The sequence below is a fragment of the Camponotus vicinus genome, unplaced genomic scaffold (assembly GCF_025532165.1).
Source record: "Camponotus vicinus isolate PSW18456_S1 unplaced genomic scaffold, iyCamVici1.0 SCAF_9, whole genome shotgun sequence".
Classification (NCBI taxonomy): Eukaryota; Metazoa; Arthropoda; class Insecta; order Hymenoptera; family Formicidae; genus Camponotus; species Camponotus vicinus.
In genome coordinates this window covers 17,867,893-17,883,444 of record NW_028141981.1, presented here as the reverse complement: position 1 = coordinate 17,883,444, position 15,552 = coordinate 17,867,893, and the positions used below count along the sequence as shown (strand labels likewise).

The following is a 15,552-nucleotide window of genomic DNA, read 5'->3' as shown; positions in this document are numbered from 1 at the left end:
CGGGTTTCACTTTCATGAATCCGACAACTCGTAACACTTTGCGGATATTTATTCCGTGACGCTTATTAATTCAATTATACCGATCAGCGTAGCGTTCCCACCTTTTGATCAGATATTCTCGATTAAATGTTCTTCGAATGTGTCATGCTGTGCGCGTTATCGGGTTCCATTACATCGGTCCCAAGAACCCAGCTTGAATATATATGCGAAATGCAAATATCTTACCGGTAAAATAAGTACAGTATGATAATACCGTTGAAACAGCTTTGAGGAGACTTTATTCCTGCACATTCCAAGCCTTGTGTATTTTCTCACAGCAAGCAATAATCGAATATACGAACCTCTCTCCTGTGCAATTTATAAACTAGTAATATGATATCATGTAAGCTAAAGAGATTACTTCAAGTAAATCGAGAAGAAATCGTATATGTCGCAAGTAAAAATATAAAAGTGAAGAAATTAGTTAAGAATGTGGAAAATAAGTAAAATAATATTTATCTACAGCAATATGATAAAAATAGATAGTGAGAGGAAAAATATGAGAAATGTGGAAAACGTTTTGCATTTTTACAAATTTATATGTATATAAATACATACTCTGTTAATACTCATTTTTAATTTATAAAATAATTATGTTTGCACACAATATGAGAGAGAAAGAGAGAAGAGAGGAAAAATAAAGGAGAAAAAAGCAAGAATGTTAGACACATCCGGTACACTAGGAAGTAAATGGACGAAAATATCGTCGCCTAAGTATCGATCAATACATCCGCGTAAAACCTCTCCATGCAGCCGGCACCAAGAGAGCGAAATACACGGTCTTACGTCCATCCTATTACTCTAATGGCATTTCTCGAAACAGTAGCGACGTGTCCGGAAGCCCCGAACGTTCCTCGTGAAGTGCGGAACGAGAACGTACGACGGTTGGTATCGTTGCGAAGACGCTTCTACGAGGGCGGCAATATCCTTCGAGAGCCAAACTACCCTCTGGACGCGCGAGCAGACGGCGAAACGAGATGGAGCGAGAGAGAAAGGAAACGCGAGGGATCGTCATGGTTAGTGGCAACGTCGAAAGAATCCAAGTCCTGCCTTTCTTTCTCTCTCGTTTTTCCGCGACTAGCTCTTATATCTCGCAACAACGGATTCCGGGAGCTGGCGACGGGACCACAACGACGACGACGACGACGACGAGAAGAAGACGAAAAAGTGGGAGGGACAGGCGGAAGAACGATTCGCTAGGCGGAAGTCGGAAATGTGCTCCGGAACCTTCAACAATCCCTCGATGAAACTATTGGTCATCCGCGACGCAATACCGGATACGCCGGATCTAATAACTCATCCGCCCGGCTGCTGCTGCCTGATCTCCTACTCCCGATATTTCCCCCCGTTTCTCTATTTCTTTCTCTCTCTCTCTTTCTCTTGTTTACTCCGTATGACTCTTATTTGCTATCCACGCTTCGTCTTTGTCTTTTTTTTCTCTGTACGAGCTCTTTACGGGCTCTCTCTTTTTATTCGCGAGCGCTTCTCCTCGCTTCCACGCATTGTTCATTTCGACGGTGATTGCAGATAATGTCGTCGAGCCGGAAAATAATATCGGTGTCGTTGCGTCGTTGTATTGTGACGTAGTAACAATGTATCTCCGCCGATTCGGCTGCGTTACCATTGTTGAGATCGGTGTGATCGTAAATGCTATGATTAAAACGGTAATGGCAACAATTGCGGAAATCGTTTGGCATTGTTGCGCATCGCTTATTTGGATTTACGTTGCATTGTCAAAGCGCGCGTGCCGTAATTTACATTGTATATTTCTGACGTTATATCCATGCGCCAATGTCAAATATAATAATAATGACGGCAATAATAATAGAAATATAATGCATACGAGCTCATATTAATATTTGAAACAATATCGCTTAAAATCTGGATTTGCGCGGAGATTTTATAATTTGATATTAATGCGATATGTTTATAATGTATGATAAAATATTGCGGAGAGAAACAGAGAGGAAGAGAAAGACAGAGACTGCGCGTGTATACAAATCTAAATACGACTGTGATATAAAGTATAATTAATCTTACTCTATGGGTATTGTATTAACATCATATCGTACATGTAATAAATTTATGATTCTTTTCAGGGTTCGACAATCATAATGATAGCATATATTATCGCAAAATTAACCTTGTCACTTCAATGTTGAATTACCGCTGTCAGTAGATCATTTATCACAATGAAATCTGAAATGCATCGCTAACGCAAAGTCACCAGCATAGGACAATCTTGACGCGTCTCGTTGTTCGAATCTCGGTTTTGTACAACGTCTGAATGAATCGGTGCCGTGATATACGACGCGATGTAATTGTAGGAATTTAATCAATCAGAGACACATCCGGACGCGCGAGTAAAAGGCACCTCGAAGTAACTCGGCAAGCCGAGTTAAGTCTTCTAGGGAGTCTCATTTAAGATAAACCTAATCAGCGCGAAGGAGCGAACAAGAGTGGAAAGGAGCAAAATCACTACCACTGACATTGTCCTGGCCTCCCGTTAGATGATAAAACGGTAGGACTACTATCCTAGATTTCGTACCATCTTCTCGACTACCTCCCACGCGCCTTCTATCCTTCTCGTTCTCCTAGCTCTTCATCGTCTTCGTTCCCATTCCTCTCGCTGTGGTACACTTCGCGAATCGCACGAAAACTCGCCCCCTTTTACCCTTTCCACTTATCCGCACACAGAAGCGATACTTGTGCGTGTACACGAGAGTGCTCGCACACAACGTTCACCCGCGCCCCTCTACCATCCTCCCGCGACCCTCTCTGATATATAGCCCCTCGGAGGTCGATGACTTCCGCTATTTTTCTTCCGCTGTCTCCAGCAAGCAACTTCCCTTTCCTAACGTCCACCCCGCTCGCCCGGTCGTTTCGGTTCTTTCCGACGTTCTCTGCTCGCTCTACTCGGATATCCACTAACCGTGCGCGGACATCGATCGGTCCAGCTGCCGCTACGAGGCACGGGCATATCTCATCCGCGAAACGTCCAGGAAACGTTGGCAACGAAAATCATCGGGGGGTAGAGATCGCGGGCAAAAAGCCGCTCGCGCGAATGCTCGCCCCGTGACACATTGAATAGCGAAATTCATTCGTGCGTAAAATCTACTCTACGACCTTTTCTTCTCTTCTTTGAATAATAATGATTTACGTAAGCTATCTTAATCGCTGCCATAAAATTCACGCGAGCTTCACGAGATTCAAGAGAATCGCTATGGTTCGCGGTGGTTGGGAAAGATGAAATGCAAAAAAATCGTACTCAAACGAAGAATGATTTCGTACTAATTGTGAATCGCAATAGCTATTCGGGGAATGACCGACGACCGGAATGTCGCGCAATAATGCGCACTGTCGAAAAATGCTCCAAAATTGGAAACAAAGCGCCGGTATCGAGGAGGGAAAATATTGCGCGCCGACAATTGAAAACAGCGCAAACGAGTCGCGTCGAAGTACCGGTCGGTAATGAATACATAAATCACGATTATTGCGAGGTAGCTTTTTTCTCGCGTTAGACGCTGGTCGACGGATCGGGAACAAAGGGAGGAGGGGCGGGACATACGAAGCGGCGAGGACAAAGAAGCTACTGCATTTATGGATGATCGTCCTTGTGACAAGCCGAAATTAATTTGCCCCACTCTTCGGACTCGCGGCGGCGTTGGCATATTTTAACCCAGTTCTTCAGCCTCGATTTTCCCCCTCCTCCCTTCCATGGTGCGCCGGTGCCCTCGTGAATTGACATAAATTTCTGTCAGCGCGACGCGCGTTGTACCGCGATTCGCTAAACCCGCCTAGTCTTCCCGATAAAACCTGATGAGCGCTCGCGACTGACTGCCTCCTTAGTTGACGCGATAAATAATTAATGACCGAATGATGAGAGAAGAAGAATATTGCTCGCACTGTCCATAAACCACTTAATATTTATAAGATACGAAGCATAAGGAATTAAGAAGATTCTCTTTATAGGAGTATATATTATCGCGTCTTATATATGTACGACATATTTAGATATTTTAATTAATCCATAGGCTATAAATTATGATAATCGGGCAATGTAAGCGAATCTACGATATTGCTGTCTGCGTCGTTTTGCATTTTGCTTCGAGCATAAAAAACCAATAATGACGATCGACCTGTGATCAAATTCATTTTTTTATCAATGCTAATGAAATAAAACGACGATTACGAGCTATTATTATTAAAATATAAGACACATTAATTATATTTAGAATGTTACATCTATCTCTGCTAATTTTTACAACTTGTGCGAACGCTAGACGATAAGAAGACTTTCTTGAGACTTTATGTATATGCAAATATTTAAATTTCCAAGTCGATAAAATCTAGAAATTATAAATGCAACAATGTATAAGAGTAACAGTAACAACAGATAAAACACACGCATACAATACGTGTCATTATTAAAATTTAATACGAACCTATTAAACTCGCACCTGCTCTTCATTTTAACACGACACGTCCAGTCGTAAGTGTGATCCGCGCGGATTATAGGAACCATTCCTAACAGTGTCAATAAACAGAGGTTATGAGAACCACAAATGTCTCGGAAGTGTCTCTCCTTACGATAGACATAAATAAGCCTCGACGGCGGTGGCTGGCTAGTCGTTTAAATGTCGCGCGATGGGAACCTCCGTTTCGTCTCCAATAAACGCGCAATATAATTCGTCGTGGATAACGATTTTCCTCGACTTTTTCCGGGTAGAATCGATCCCAGAACCGATATCACACGGTGTAATTACTTAGCGTGCCATTCCTTAATAGAACCCTGGCCAACTCGGCCCCAACTAGAGATGAAATGCACTTTACAGACAACTTTATTTCACGGCGCGCGGAACCTCCGGCCGATGGGCGATAAAAATACTTAATAGCTAGTCAACTTCAATATGTTCCTCCTGAACTTGCTATCTTTTCTTAAGCACGTCTCTCTGAAACCAAGAGTAGTCTCGCACAAGTCTCGCACATCATCGACACGATGCACATTTTACATAAAAGTCCTTTATCAAGCTCGTTGCAGCGGCAACCGATGTTGCTACGTTCGATTGAATAGTCCATCAGCCTCGTTAATGCGTGGCGCTCTGCGACTCGACTTTTACCGCAACGCGCGATTGATTACTACGCAGATTCTCACGTATTTCACGCATGTCTATAATGCACGTCAAATTAACGAAAAGCGAAATCATTCGATGAATTCGCAATTTAATTTAATGCGTTACTTATGAATTTTACAAACGTAATTTTTTGATCCATTATTTATTCCCAGAGATGACAATATCTGAAATGAAATATAATTTACAAACGACTTAATTTCGAAGGAACGTGGTGCACGATCCGCGCATCTTGAATCCGATGCTCGCTAAAGCCACTTAACAGTCCAGCGAATATGGTTGATGCGTTTTCACGATACCGATCTTTTTCTTCTTTCACGGCGTTCGGCGATGCCAGCCAGGTTTCTTCCTGGTCGCCATTACCGTGGTAAAGCCTTGATGGCGAAAGTGGTCTAGGGGCAAACGGTCAACGAGACTGGAGATGAGATAGAACAGGCTATTATGGCTACGCCGATAAGATAGGGCTACCCTTCGTGCTACGTGGAAGCTCCAGGCCTTCTGGGTATGGCTTGATACACCGGACGCGATCCACGCCATGAAAAATCTCGCTGGTGGAGTGGAAAGCGTATACGAGAGAGAACAAGAGCGAGAGAGAGAAAAAGAGGTTCGAAGAGCGAGGGAGAAAGGGCGTTGTCCAGCGCCCTCGAGAACTCGGACCTTATCTTTTCATACCGATCGTGACCGTCCAAGACTTCATTTCCGTGTCCAAGCGACTCCCGCCCTCGTGCCAATTTATATATATACATATATATTTGTATATACATGCACATACCTAGCTATGCGTAACGAGAAATGTGTGGACCCTAGGTTCGTTTACATGAAATGGATCAAAGTTCGGCAGTTAGGGGAGGCGACCGCGAGTTATTGTTACATTCAGCCGAGTATTAGCGACTCGCGATACCGCCGGCAGTTTCTGGCGCTTCGTAATTACGCGAGAGCAATGGGCTGTACTAAAGGTCGTTATTGCCAGTTCGTAATATTCGTCATATATTAATCTCTTGATTATAACATACTATATAATATTAGGACTCTGTACAATGAATTATATAAGTGAAGAAAATAAACGAATGAAAAATATAAACGATGTATTGTGAATGATATTTACAATTTATCGCGCATATTTATGTAATTATATAATGCTACCAACCGTTATTTTGCCACGTAAAATATATAATAATACTATAAATGTTTACTGTTTCCTATTGGCAATGTTTCTTCATTTGCAGCGAAAAGGACCAATTTGATAAGACTTCCATCGAGCGCCTTTACGCGCCGAGCTCAACGAAACGTTGATACGAACGAACGGAACGCAATTTCCTCCGTTAAGCCCGGCCGTGTCCTGGTTATGCTCTCCCCATGGTGCTGTACGGCAGCAAATAATAACATTTCTATAAGTCGGTCGTTTGTATTCGACGACTGGCGCGCATGCACCCCATTTCAATTAACGTATGATCTATGTCGTATGAGGACCCGTTCCGGCACCTTTCAAACGTTAGGGCCGTAATGCGCGGGGGATCGGCTCTCTAAGTAACTCTATATCACGTCTACGTGACGCGAAACGTAGAGAAAAAAGACCTTGGCGACGGTCGATGGGGACACGACGAGGGAAGAAATCGTCTCTACTTGGGCCGCTCGAACGAGCTCGTTCATCCTGCTCTTCCTTTCAGCTCAGACTTTCCTTCGGTCGTTCCGGCTTCCAACAGCACGGTCGAGTTTGCGTTTAAACGAATTACGCGCAGTTGGAAAGCTGTCAGATAAATCAGTCGCGCGGTTTGTTCGCTTATAATGTACCGGAAGTAGAAATTTCCAGGATAAATAATATAATCACGCACTCTTATCGGTTTAAAAATAGCTTTAAATATGCATATTTGAAGAGAGAAAACGGGGACTGAAAGATTTTAAAAGCGGTAGAAAATTCAGTAAGAAAAATTCGCACAAATAAGTGATGCGATCAAATGGGCGGCCGTCCATTTAAGCGGAATCAAATGGTATCGGTCGAAATCGAACGCGTTTCGACGCATCAGCGTCGGAGCAACCATCGAGCAGTCCATGTCGGCGCCTCCGGTGACATTTTAGGGGATCCACCGTGCAATTTCTCCCGATTCCCGACCCCAGAACATCCATTTTATTTAGCGCGCCAAGGTCCACGGGGGACGTTAAATTCGACGGTGGAGCTTTCTCTTTTTCTCCGTCGACCGATATCCCATCACTGCCAGCCGGAACGTTTACAGCAGGCCGGTGTCCAGCTAGAATCCACAATCCTTCTCTCTCTCTCTCTCTTTCTTTCATTCCTTTAAGCCGAGTTAGCCGTATACTGAATGGCGAGGGAAGAAGGGGGCGAAAACGAAGGAGACAGAGAGATTGCCGATGTACGAGGATAGACGAAGAAAGGTGGAGGGTGGACTGTCTGGACCCACCCCGAGATGGACACAGAGAATCGCCATTACAAATTGACAACCTTGATTGATGGTCCTCGCGGAAGGGACGACGCTGGCCGATCCGGTGGCTGAGCAGAAGAGGAAGGATCACGACGAACGGCGAAAAAGGGAGCGTTAAGGGGAACGAGGGGTTGAAAAAGACCGGGCTAAGGGGGTTGGAGTAGCATCGACGCGAGGAGGGGGGGAGGGTAAGGACAGCGGCCAAGTGAGATGGAGTGGATGTGCTATATGTTGGTTTGGTTTAGCTCATTCCGGAGATTCTGCTCCAAGGGACCTTCGCCAGCTAGATAGCGCGTTCCGCAAATCAACGTGGTTATATCCATCGGAGAGGGGAAGGGGAGAAAACAGAAAGAGAGAGACGAAAGAACCGAGCGACGTTATCGAGACCGAGCCTTTCGGCGAATGCGTGACGAATGATCCGCGACTAGATCTGTAGGAAAGTAGGGTCCGTTTCTGTGTTATATTACTAGACACAATATTTGATGCTTTTCGAGTTATTTTGTACGATAAAAGTATTTTAAAAACGTGATTAGAATTTTTTATTCTTAATTATAATTTATCGATACATTATTTGTATTTTATTTATATTTAAAAAAAAAAGAAAATACATGAAGAAAAAATTTATCCAGTAAACCAGCTGGAATATATCGAAATAACCGATCGTAAGTATAATTATCCACCGATAGATAGAAAGACGAAACGACTGTCATAAATGACAATCAAGCTTCCGCGAAAGCGAAAGAAGAGGCGAATGTAACGAGAAAGATGAGATGATGCAAAAGTGATTTGCCAAAGAACGAAAAAGACAAACGACACAAACGCGATGATCAACGACTTTCGCGCGTCTCATCTTGATCCTCGGGCTCGATTGCAGACGGAATGCGGCGAATAATAAGCGAAAAACCGACAATTAAGACATCGCCGATGGACACGTCGCGACTGTCTTCTTCGAAAATCCTCTCATGCGTTTAACACAAACGCCAACTCGTAAAGCCGAAAGAACGGAGGAGGTACGCGCACGTAGATGAGCGATGTTTATTGAGATTATGGCAAGAGGCAATTCGTGGGAAGTCGTTTATTGCCGACGAGGAGGAGGAAGACGACGATAGCGAGCCTCGGTTACTTGGAAAGAGTAATTATTCGCGCCGCGCAGAAATGAGCCGCGACAGAAATCAGTGAATAGATCGGTCATCGTTGCGGCCACCAGTCTTTCGTCAGTAGAGGCTAAACGTATCCTCCCACCGAGAGATTAACTGTCCGCGTAGTAATTGGATACTTTATGTCGACTGCAAAGGGAAACCGCTTCATTGGTGGTTTCGCTTCTTAATTATTGTCATGTCAAATATCTCGCTATATTAAACTGCATCTAGAGAGAGCGTACAGATTAAAATACTTATTCCATAATTATGTTTGTAACATCACTGAAATAAATTTTAATTCAATGCACGAGCAGAAGATAATGATAGACATTTATTTTAACAAATAATATAAAAATTATATTATTATTTATTATTTAATTTGACAGTGACTCGATACTGATTATCTTCAAGATCAGGACGAATCCTCGAAAGAAGCTCGACAAATATATCTCGGCTACCGTATTGTGGAGGTGGGCACGACGCCTTTTATCGCGGTATCGTCACGAAATGCACCGTACGGTCGCAGCTTTATAGTACTTCGGTGCCGCTGTTACGTTTTTACTACGTCGTTCTAGTAGCACGTGAGGGGACGACGATTCTACCGACGCTGTAACTATATACAGTCTTGATGTTAGACAGCGTCGTGTATATATGTAGCGCAGCGTATCAGAAGAACACCAACGGTACACTTTTTTCCTTCAGTAAATGTCTGCGGATTAAAGTTATTATCGCGAGAATGCAGAATTAATTTAAGAGAGTAATACGCTGCTTCGAAATATTGCAATTGGATTTTTTTTTACATACGAACACCAGGCAAATATGTTCTCTTAATGTATGAAGCTACCTCTTATTAATAGTTGATTTTCTTTCGCCAAGTTTTCGTTATATCTTAATTTGAAAATTATAATTTCTGCTCGTGATCTTTATCTCTTAATCGATATTTCATCCTACATTTCATAGTAATTCACGCTTCAATGTGATTAATGAAGCATACGTATTAGTAAACCGGAAACAAAAAACGATTATCGCCTGACGTGATCTCGTATAATGTATGCATAAGGCAAGTTATACACACCCGGTACTTCTTCAATTAAATTATTTTCATTACGAGATGCCAGTGATAATACATTATCCTGCACTATATCCTTTCTACGCTCTCGGAAGTGTATTACCCGAGTGTATCTTTCCTTCTTGGAGCACAACCTCGTGATACAAGTTCTCTCCGCGCGATATAAACCTAATAGAATCTCGCGCGAGAGGGACAGCTTGTACGTCGTAAAACGATGCGCCGCGGATTTGTAGTTTATAGTTCGAGTGCCTACGCGACACAAGACCGTGTATGATTGAATGGGGAGAGGGAGGATTTAAAAGGGATCGCGCTTTTATGAGTCGCATTAGGAAGAACGACGACGACGTTAAAACGTAGTCTGCGAAGGTTTACTGCCCGTGTACATGCGCACAAAACTAATTTTATACTAATTTCAGCGAATCTCGTTACTATAAAAGATAATCGTCTAACTCCATTTAGATATCCGCCATTAAAAGAACTTTAAATGTGACTTGTTGGAAAGAATCGAGACTGATTAGAATACTAAGTTGGATGACGCGATATAATTTCGATGTATTCTAGACACAGATTTACTCTCAAATATATATTCTATTTCGCACGCAGATCAAGAGGAGACAAACAACATTAATCTTTAGTATAAACCGGTTTCTCGCTCTGATGCATCGTAGAAAAATTGCACGCTGCATCATGAGATAAAATATATAAACCAAGGATTTGGTTACTTGTAGCTTCTACGCGAGTACTGATTATCGTAAAAGTTATTATCAACAATTCAAGGTGTCAGCGATATATTTTTCATCGATGTCGGAATATCGGAATGGGAGTTAGAGCGAAAATCGCAGGCGTTCGCATACTTTATGTGTTTGCGAAATGTGGGACAAGCTCGAGCATTAAATTGAAATACCAAGCAGCCACGCGCGACCCACGCACGTCGAGGAGGAGAGATTCGCGCGGCTGCATTCTTCGCAAATCGCAGATACGGATCGTTAAGGAGAGAGCGAGGTGAATCACATAAATTCATTGATTGCGATGGCTTTTGCAACCGTTATCGACGATAAGCAAAAATTCCTGCGCGGAGCGCGTTACTCGCGCGCGAGAAACTCTTGCTGCAGAGAGCCTCTTTCGTCTCGGAATAATAATAATGCCCCGCGGGCCGTGGAGTCAATATGGAGCAGCTGCGATCCGCGTAATGAAAGTATGATTGATGATCCGACCGACGCACATCATTAACTCGACACGGAGGAGCGCATCGAGCCAGGATATGCATGCCTGCGAGTCGTGCACCTTGTTGTCGTCGGCGTCGTCTTGAGACGCATTCTGAATTAACGTGACTCCGTCCTAATACGATTTCTCGCGGGACTCGCGTGAGAAAAGTCACGATGCAATTCGAGACTACGTGCGGACAGACGGTGGTGTGCTCGTGGGACTACTGCGTAATTAATGGACGAATTCGCTTAGGAGAAATGAGGAATACGATAAGGAAGAGAAATAAAATGTTATAGCATCTCGTAAGAGATATGTACCTATTAATATCTCCTTGTTTTTTAAATAAACGGCAGAATATTTTAATAATCATTTAGACTGCAAGTTGATTATGGAACTTGATTCAATATTAAGAATCAAGAAATTTGAGAAAATTGAAATTTATATTTAACGATCGATGAAATTAAAATGTCTGAAACTGATTTTGATCGATAGTGTAAAATGCGATCGTTCAAAGGAGGAGTAACGGTTTTATCGTGTACGGTCACCGATCACGGGGGACCGGGAGCGTTTGAAAAATACATTTATCTCGTTTCCGCTGGAACAAAATCTGCCCTGGGGCCTAATGCTTCGGCTATTAAGCTTTAATGGACTGCTGATCGTCGATGGAGAGCAGGAAAGGAGCAGGTGGGGAAGGGACACTGTCCCGGTCTCCGAGGAATTGGAAAAATGGTCGAAGTCGCGAGGTATACGAACTCGAACCTTCACAATATAGCTATTCTTTTCTTTCTTTTTCCTCTCTCTCTCTGTCTCTCTCTCTGTCATCTTCTTTTTTCGTGTCCATTTCCGCCCATGCGAAAATATCTTGCGTGTCATTCTTTGACCGCGATAATCGAGCGGAACGAGAGGACGCGACGTGGCAGGACGCTCTCGCGAAATGCCATCGATTTCAATCGCGCGCGAAAGGTGTGCTCTTTCTGGTTAGGCGAAACTGGTTTCCCTGGTCGTGGAGGGAGCGTGCGAGAAAACGGAGACGACGGTATCGGCGAGCGGAAGGGCTGGAAAGGTCGTGGGTCGCCTGTTTGTGGCACGATGGAGCTGTGATCAGGATTGACTCGGGATGATAATCTGGCGTACACGGGTTTCCACTTTACCCGATGCGGACGACGACGTTTGGGTAGCCCCTCTCCCTCTCTCTCTCTCTCTCTCTCTCTTGTTATCCTTGTCCCTTGATACTCACGAGATCCCCCCCCGTCCACCTACTCTTTCCTACCCGTCATCAGCCTCGCGAATATCTCTTTAGCCACTACTCGAATTCGTTGAGGCACACACATGCATCGCGATTATCAATGTCGCCGACTTTGTTGCAAAGAAAACATCGTTGACTAACGAAAATAAAAAAATATAAATGTCGGTTTATTATTTAATATGTGCAGAAAGAATTGAAGTAAAGCTTCTAAAATCTAGTCAGAAAAGAATTTTTTGTTTTCCGCAAAGATTTTATGCGACAATCGACACTATCGTGGTCCATCGACTTGCGTTATAGACCGACTTACAACATCGATAACACGCTCGCGAGTTTGAATAAAGCCTAGCGCGCGGAGACATTTATGGCGCTCGCAGGAAAGGTTCTCACAAAGCACTCGAACGTTTAGTGCACTTTGGTGCACGATACATCTTCTATCCGCGTACAAAAGCTCGAGAACGAACTGCGGGCCATCATTTGCAGAAGTCCGTGAAAAGTGCGTGCGTCGAGAAAGAGAGCGAGAGAAGAGAAGAAAAGTACGGGGAAAAAGAGAGCAATTCCTTGCCATCCCAGAGAGCGAGTTTCCGTGGATACATTCAGATGGTGAATGGCGGATAAAGCGCCCCTAAAGCCCAGTTTCGGCAGAGCAAACAACCCGTAACTCAGTGAGTGTTTATGAGGGGGCCAGTCGTAAAAATACGAGGTGAATCTCTCTCTCTTTCTTTTCTTTTTCTCTTTCTCTCTATGTTTCGACCGTTTAGTCAGCCCACCCTCGAACTTTTCCTCGGGCGATCTTTTCCGCGGCGCTCGACGCGGGACAAAGACGCGGCCGACCACGGATAAGGACGTAAGAAAAAGACAAGCCAGGGCACGGCCAGGAGGATGAGAGGAGTTTCCACTGTGGCGGCGGGAGCATGTTCCCTGATCGTAAAACTCGGTCTGATCACCGCTACCAATTATCCCGCCGTTATCCGAGTGTTATCCGAACGTTATCCGGGACGTTATCCACCTCTGCCCACCCTGTACTCCACGAAAGAACCCTCTCGCCATCATCCGAATCACTACGGAACCCTTGAACCCTACCCAAGAGAAAGCAAGAGAAAGAGAAAAGGATATAGAAGGAGAGAAAGAGACGGGAAGAGAGAAAATGATTCCACCCTAAACACGAAGGTCCGTTGTTGTCGCCTTTTACTGCAAACGAAGTGATTCCCTCCTCGTAAACGCGTCGTCTTTACAGATTACTCGACAAAGGAATACCTTACCTTGATATCGAATTTTCAGTTTTATCGTATTGATCTATTCTCACGAAAGTAGGCAAAAGTTTTTATTTTCGCGCATGAGAAACATATGTATTAAATTAATGCATTTAGTTTATAGATAAATATTTCAAAAATATTTTTAGCAAAAGTATTTTATGTGTATATTTTGAAGATAAATGATTATTTTATATTATATACTCTTTATATACAAAAGATTTCAGTAGGGGATTTATTTCCTATTAGAATGATATAAAAAGATTCTGTTGAAAAAAAAATCATTGGCAGTTGTGCAAGCTGTCGTCCATTCACACAAAATGAAAATGAACTTTGTAATAATACTTTTTAAATCACGAAACAGAATGATCGTCGTGAGCGAACATATTTATCGGACACGCAAGAGAGAAGTGAATTTCAAATTTTCAACATGAGCGTGGAATTACCGATAATCGAATCGCGAAGTAACTTGATTTGAAACGACGGATATTGCGAATGTACAAATATACACGACGCCACAGATTTCATTCGAATGAAATGTCTCGTTTATTGAAGAATGATTTCAAGAATTTGAAATTGCGCGAAGATTAAGTATCCGTTATATCAGAAATTAAAGACAACACGGATGCACAGGATTGCACTAAATCGTCAAATAAATGCGCTATCCGTGAAACGTCAACTGTTGATTAAATTTCCATGCCAGCTTTGATATCTACATAATTAGAAAATTATAGACTTTATATCCTTATCTAAACATACAATATTACATATCATCTTTGCTGTTGCAAAAAATAAACTAAATTGAATTAAGTTGAAACACGGACATATATTTAGATAAATTACTCTTAAATAAATTATTTTTGAGCATGATTTTAGATTTATACAAAATTGCATTAATGTATATATATATATATATATATATATATATATATATATATATATATATATATATATATATATATATATATATATATATATATATATATATATATATTAATGTATCAGATTTTTCTATTATTTGTTGTAGAATTTATAACGCTTAAAAATCAAATTTTCTAATCGAAATTTCCACTCTAAAGTTATATTGAATATAACAATAAATTTTCGTAGTTAAAAGTTGAAATTTTATTTTATTCAAAACATTTTAACATGAAACTATTTTTAAAGTCACACAGAATTTTGACCTTACTTATTAGTAACAAGAAGTCTTATCATTGTGTATATAGCAATTTCTACATTAATTCATAAAATTTCATAAAATTCAAGTGACAAACTCGAAACAAAAGTATATTCATAAAATCTTGTCGTCACATGTGTTTGTAGTATTATAACTGTGTGTATACATCTGTGTAAATATCTGTTGGTAGAATTGGAATCGTCTTACCAGCTCGATTACTCTGGTCAATCATAGGTTGAACGATTCTACGCCTCGCATTAATAAACCTGAAACACAAATGAAAAGAATTACATTAATAAAATAATCGATTTATTTGATATATTTATGCAAGACACACACACACAATACAGTCTTATTTCGTTCGATTCTCTTACATATTAATATAAATTCCGTATATATAAAAAGATATCTTTTATTAAGTCATTTTATTGCCCTTTTAAGAGAATCTTGAAGATTTTTCCCGTATTTTACACGTTATATAACCCTTTATACTCTTATATCAAGAGAGCTTTACTTGACACGATCCGCTATCTTTGTAACAATAAAAAAAAAGTGAACGGCAACTAGTTCGGGAGATGAACGAGCAAAACCGGAAAAATCCGGTAAGAAGGAAGCGGCATCCTTGATACGTCATTAGTCGCGTTGAAGAAGCTTCCATGTGAGCGCTTTCCAAACAATAGATCTGCGGTCTGTTTCGATGTTGGTCGAGGTCCAAGAGGGTGGGTTCAATACAGTATGAGATAGGAACAGGCAGGGAGAAACAGTGGTATAGGAAGAGCGAGAGAGAGTGTAGGACGACGAGCGAGTGGGACGCGAAGAGGAAGGGCGTACGTCAGCCGACGTCAGCGTCGCGGCG

General features: G+C 42.1%; 1 protein-coding gene across 8 annotated transcripts in view; it reads right to left on the bottom strand.

Annotated features, from left to right (window-relative positions):
- Positions 1-15,552, bottom strand: part of Hth (Meis homeobox homothorax) — a 425,203-nt gene that overhangs the window by 12,572 nt on the left and 397,079 nt on the right. For 7 of the 8 annotated variants that reach the window (XM_083108981.1, XM_083108986.1, XM_083108987.1 and 4 more), the window contains one exon: positions 14,904-14,962. The exons of the other annotated variant lie outside the window; for it this stretch is intronic. In XM_083108981.1, coding sequence (XP_082965107.1) covers positions 14,904-14,962 — 59 coding nt within the window. The remainder of the gene's footprint in view (positions 1-14,903; positions 14,963-15,552) is intronic. 8 annotated transcript variants of the gene reach the window in all.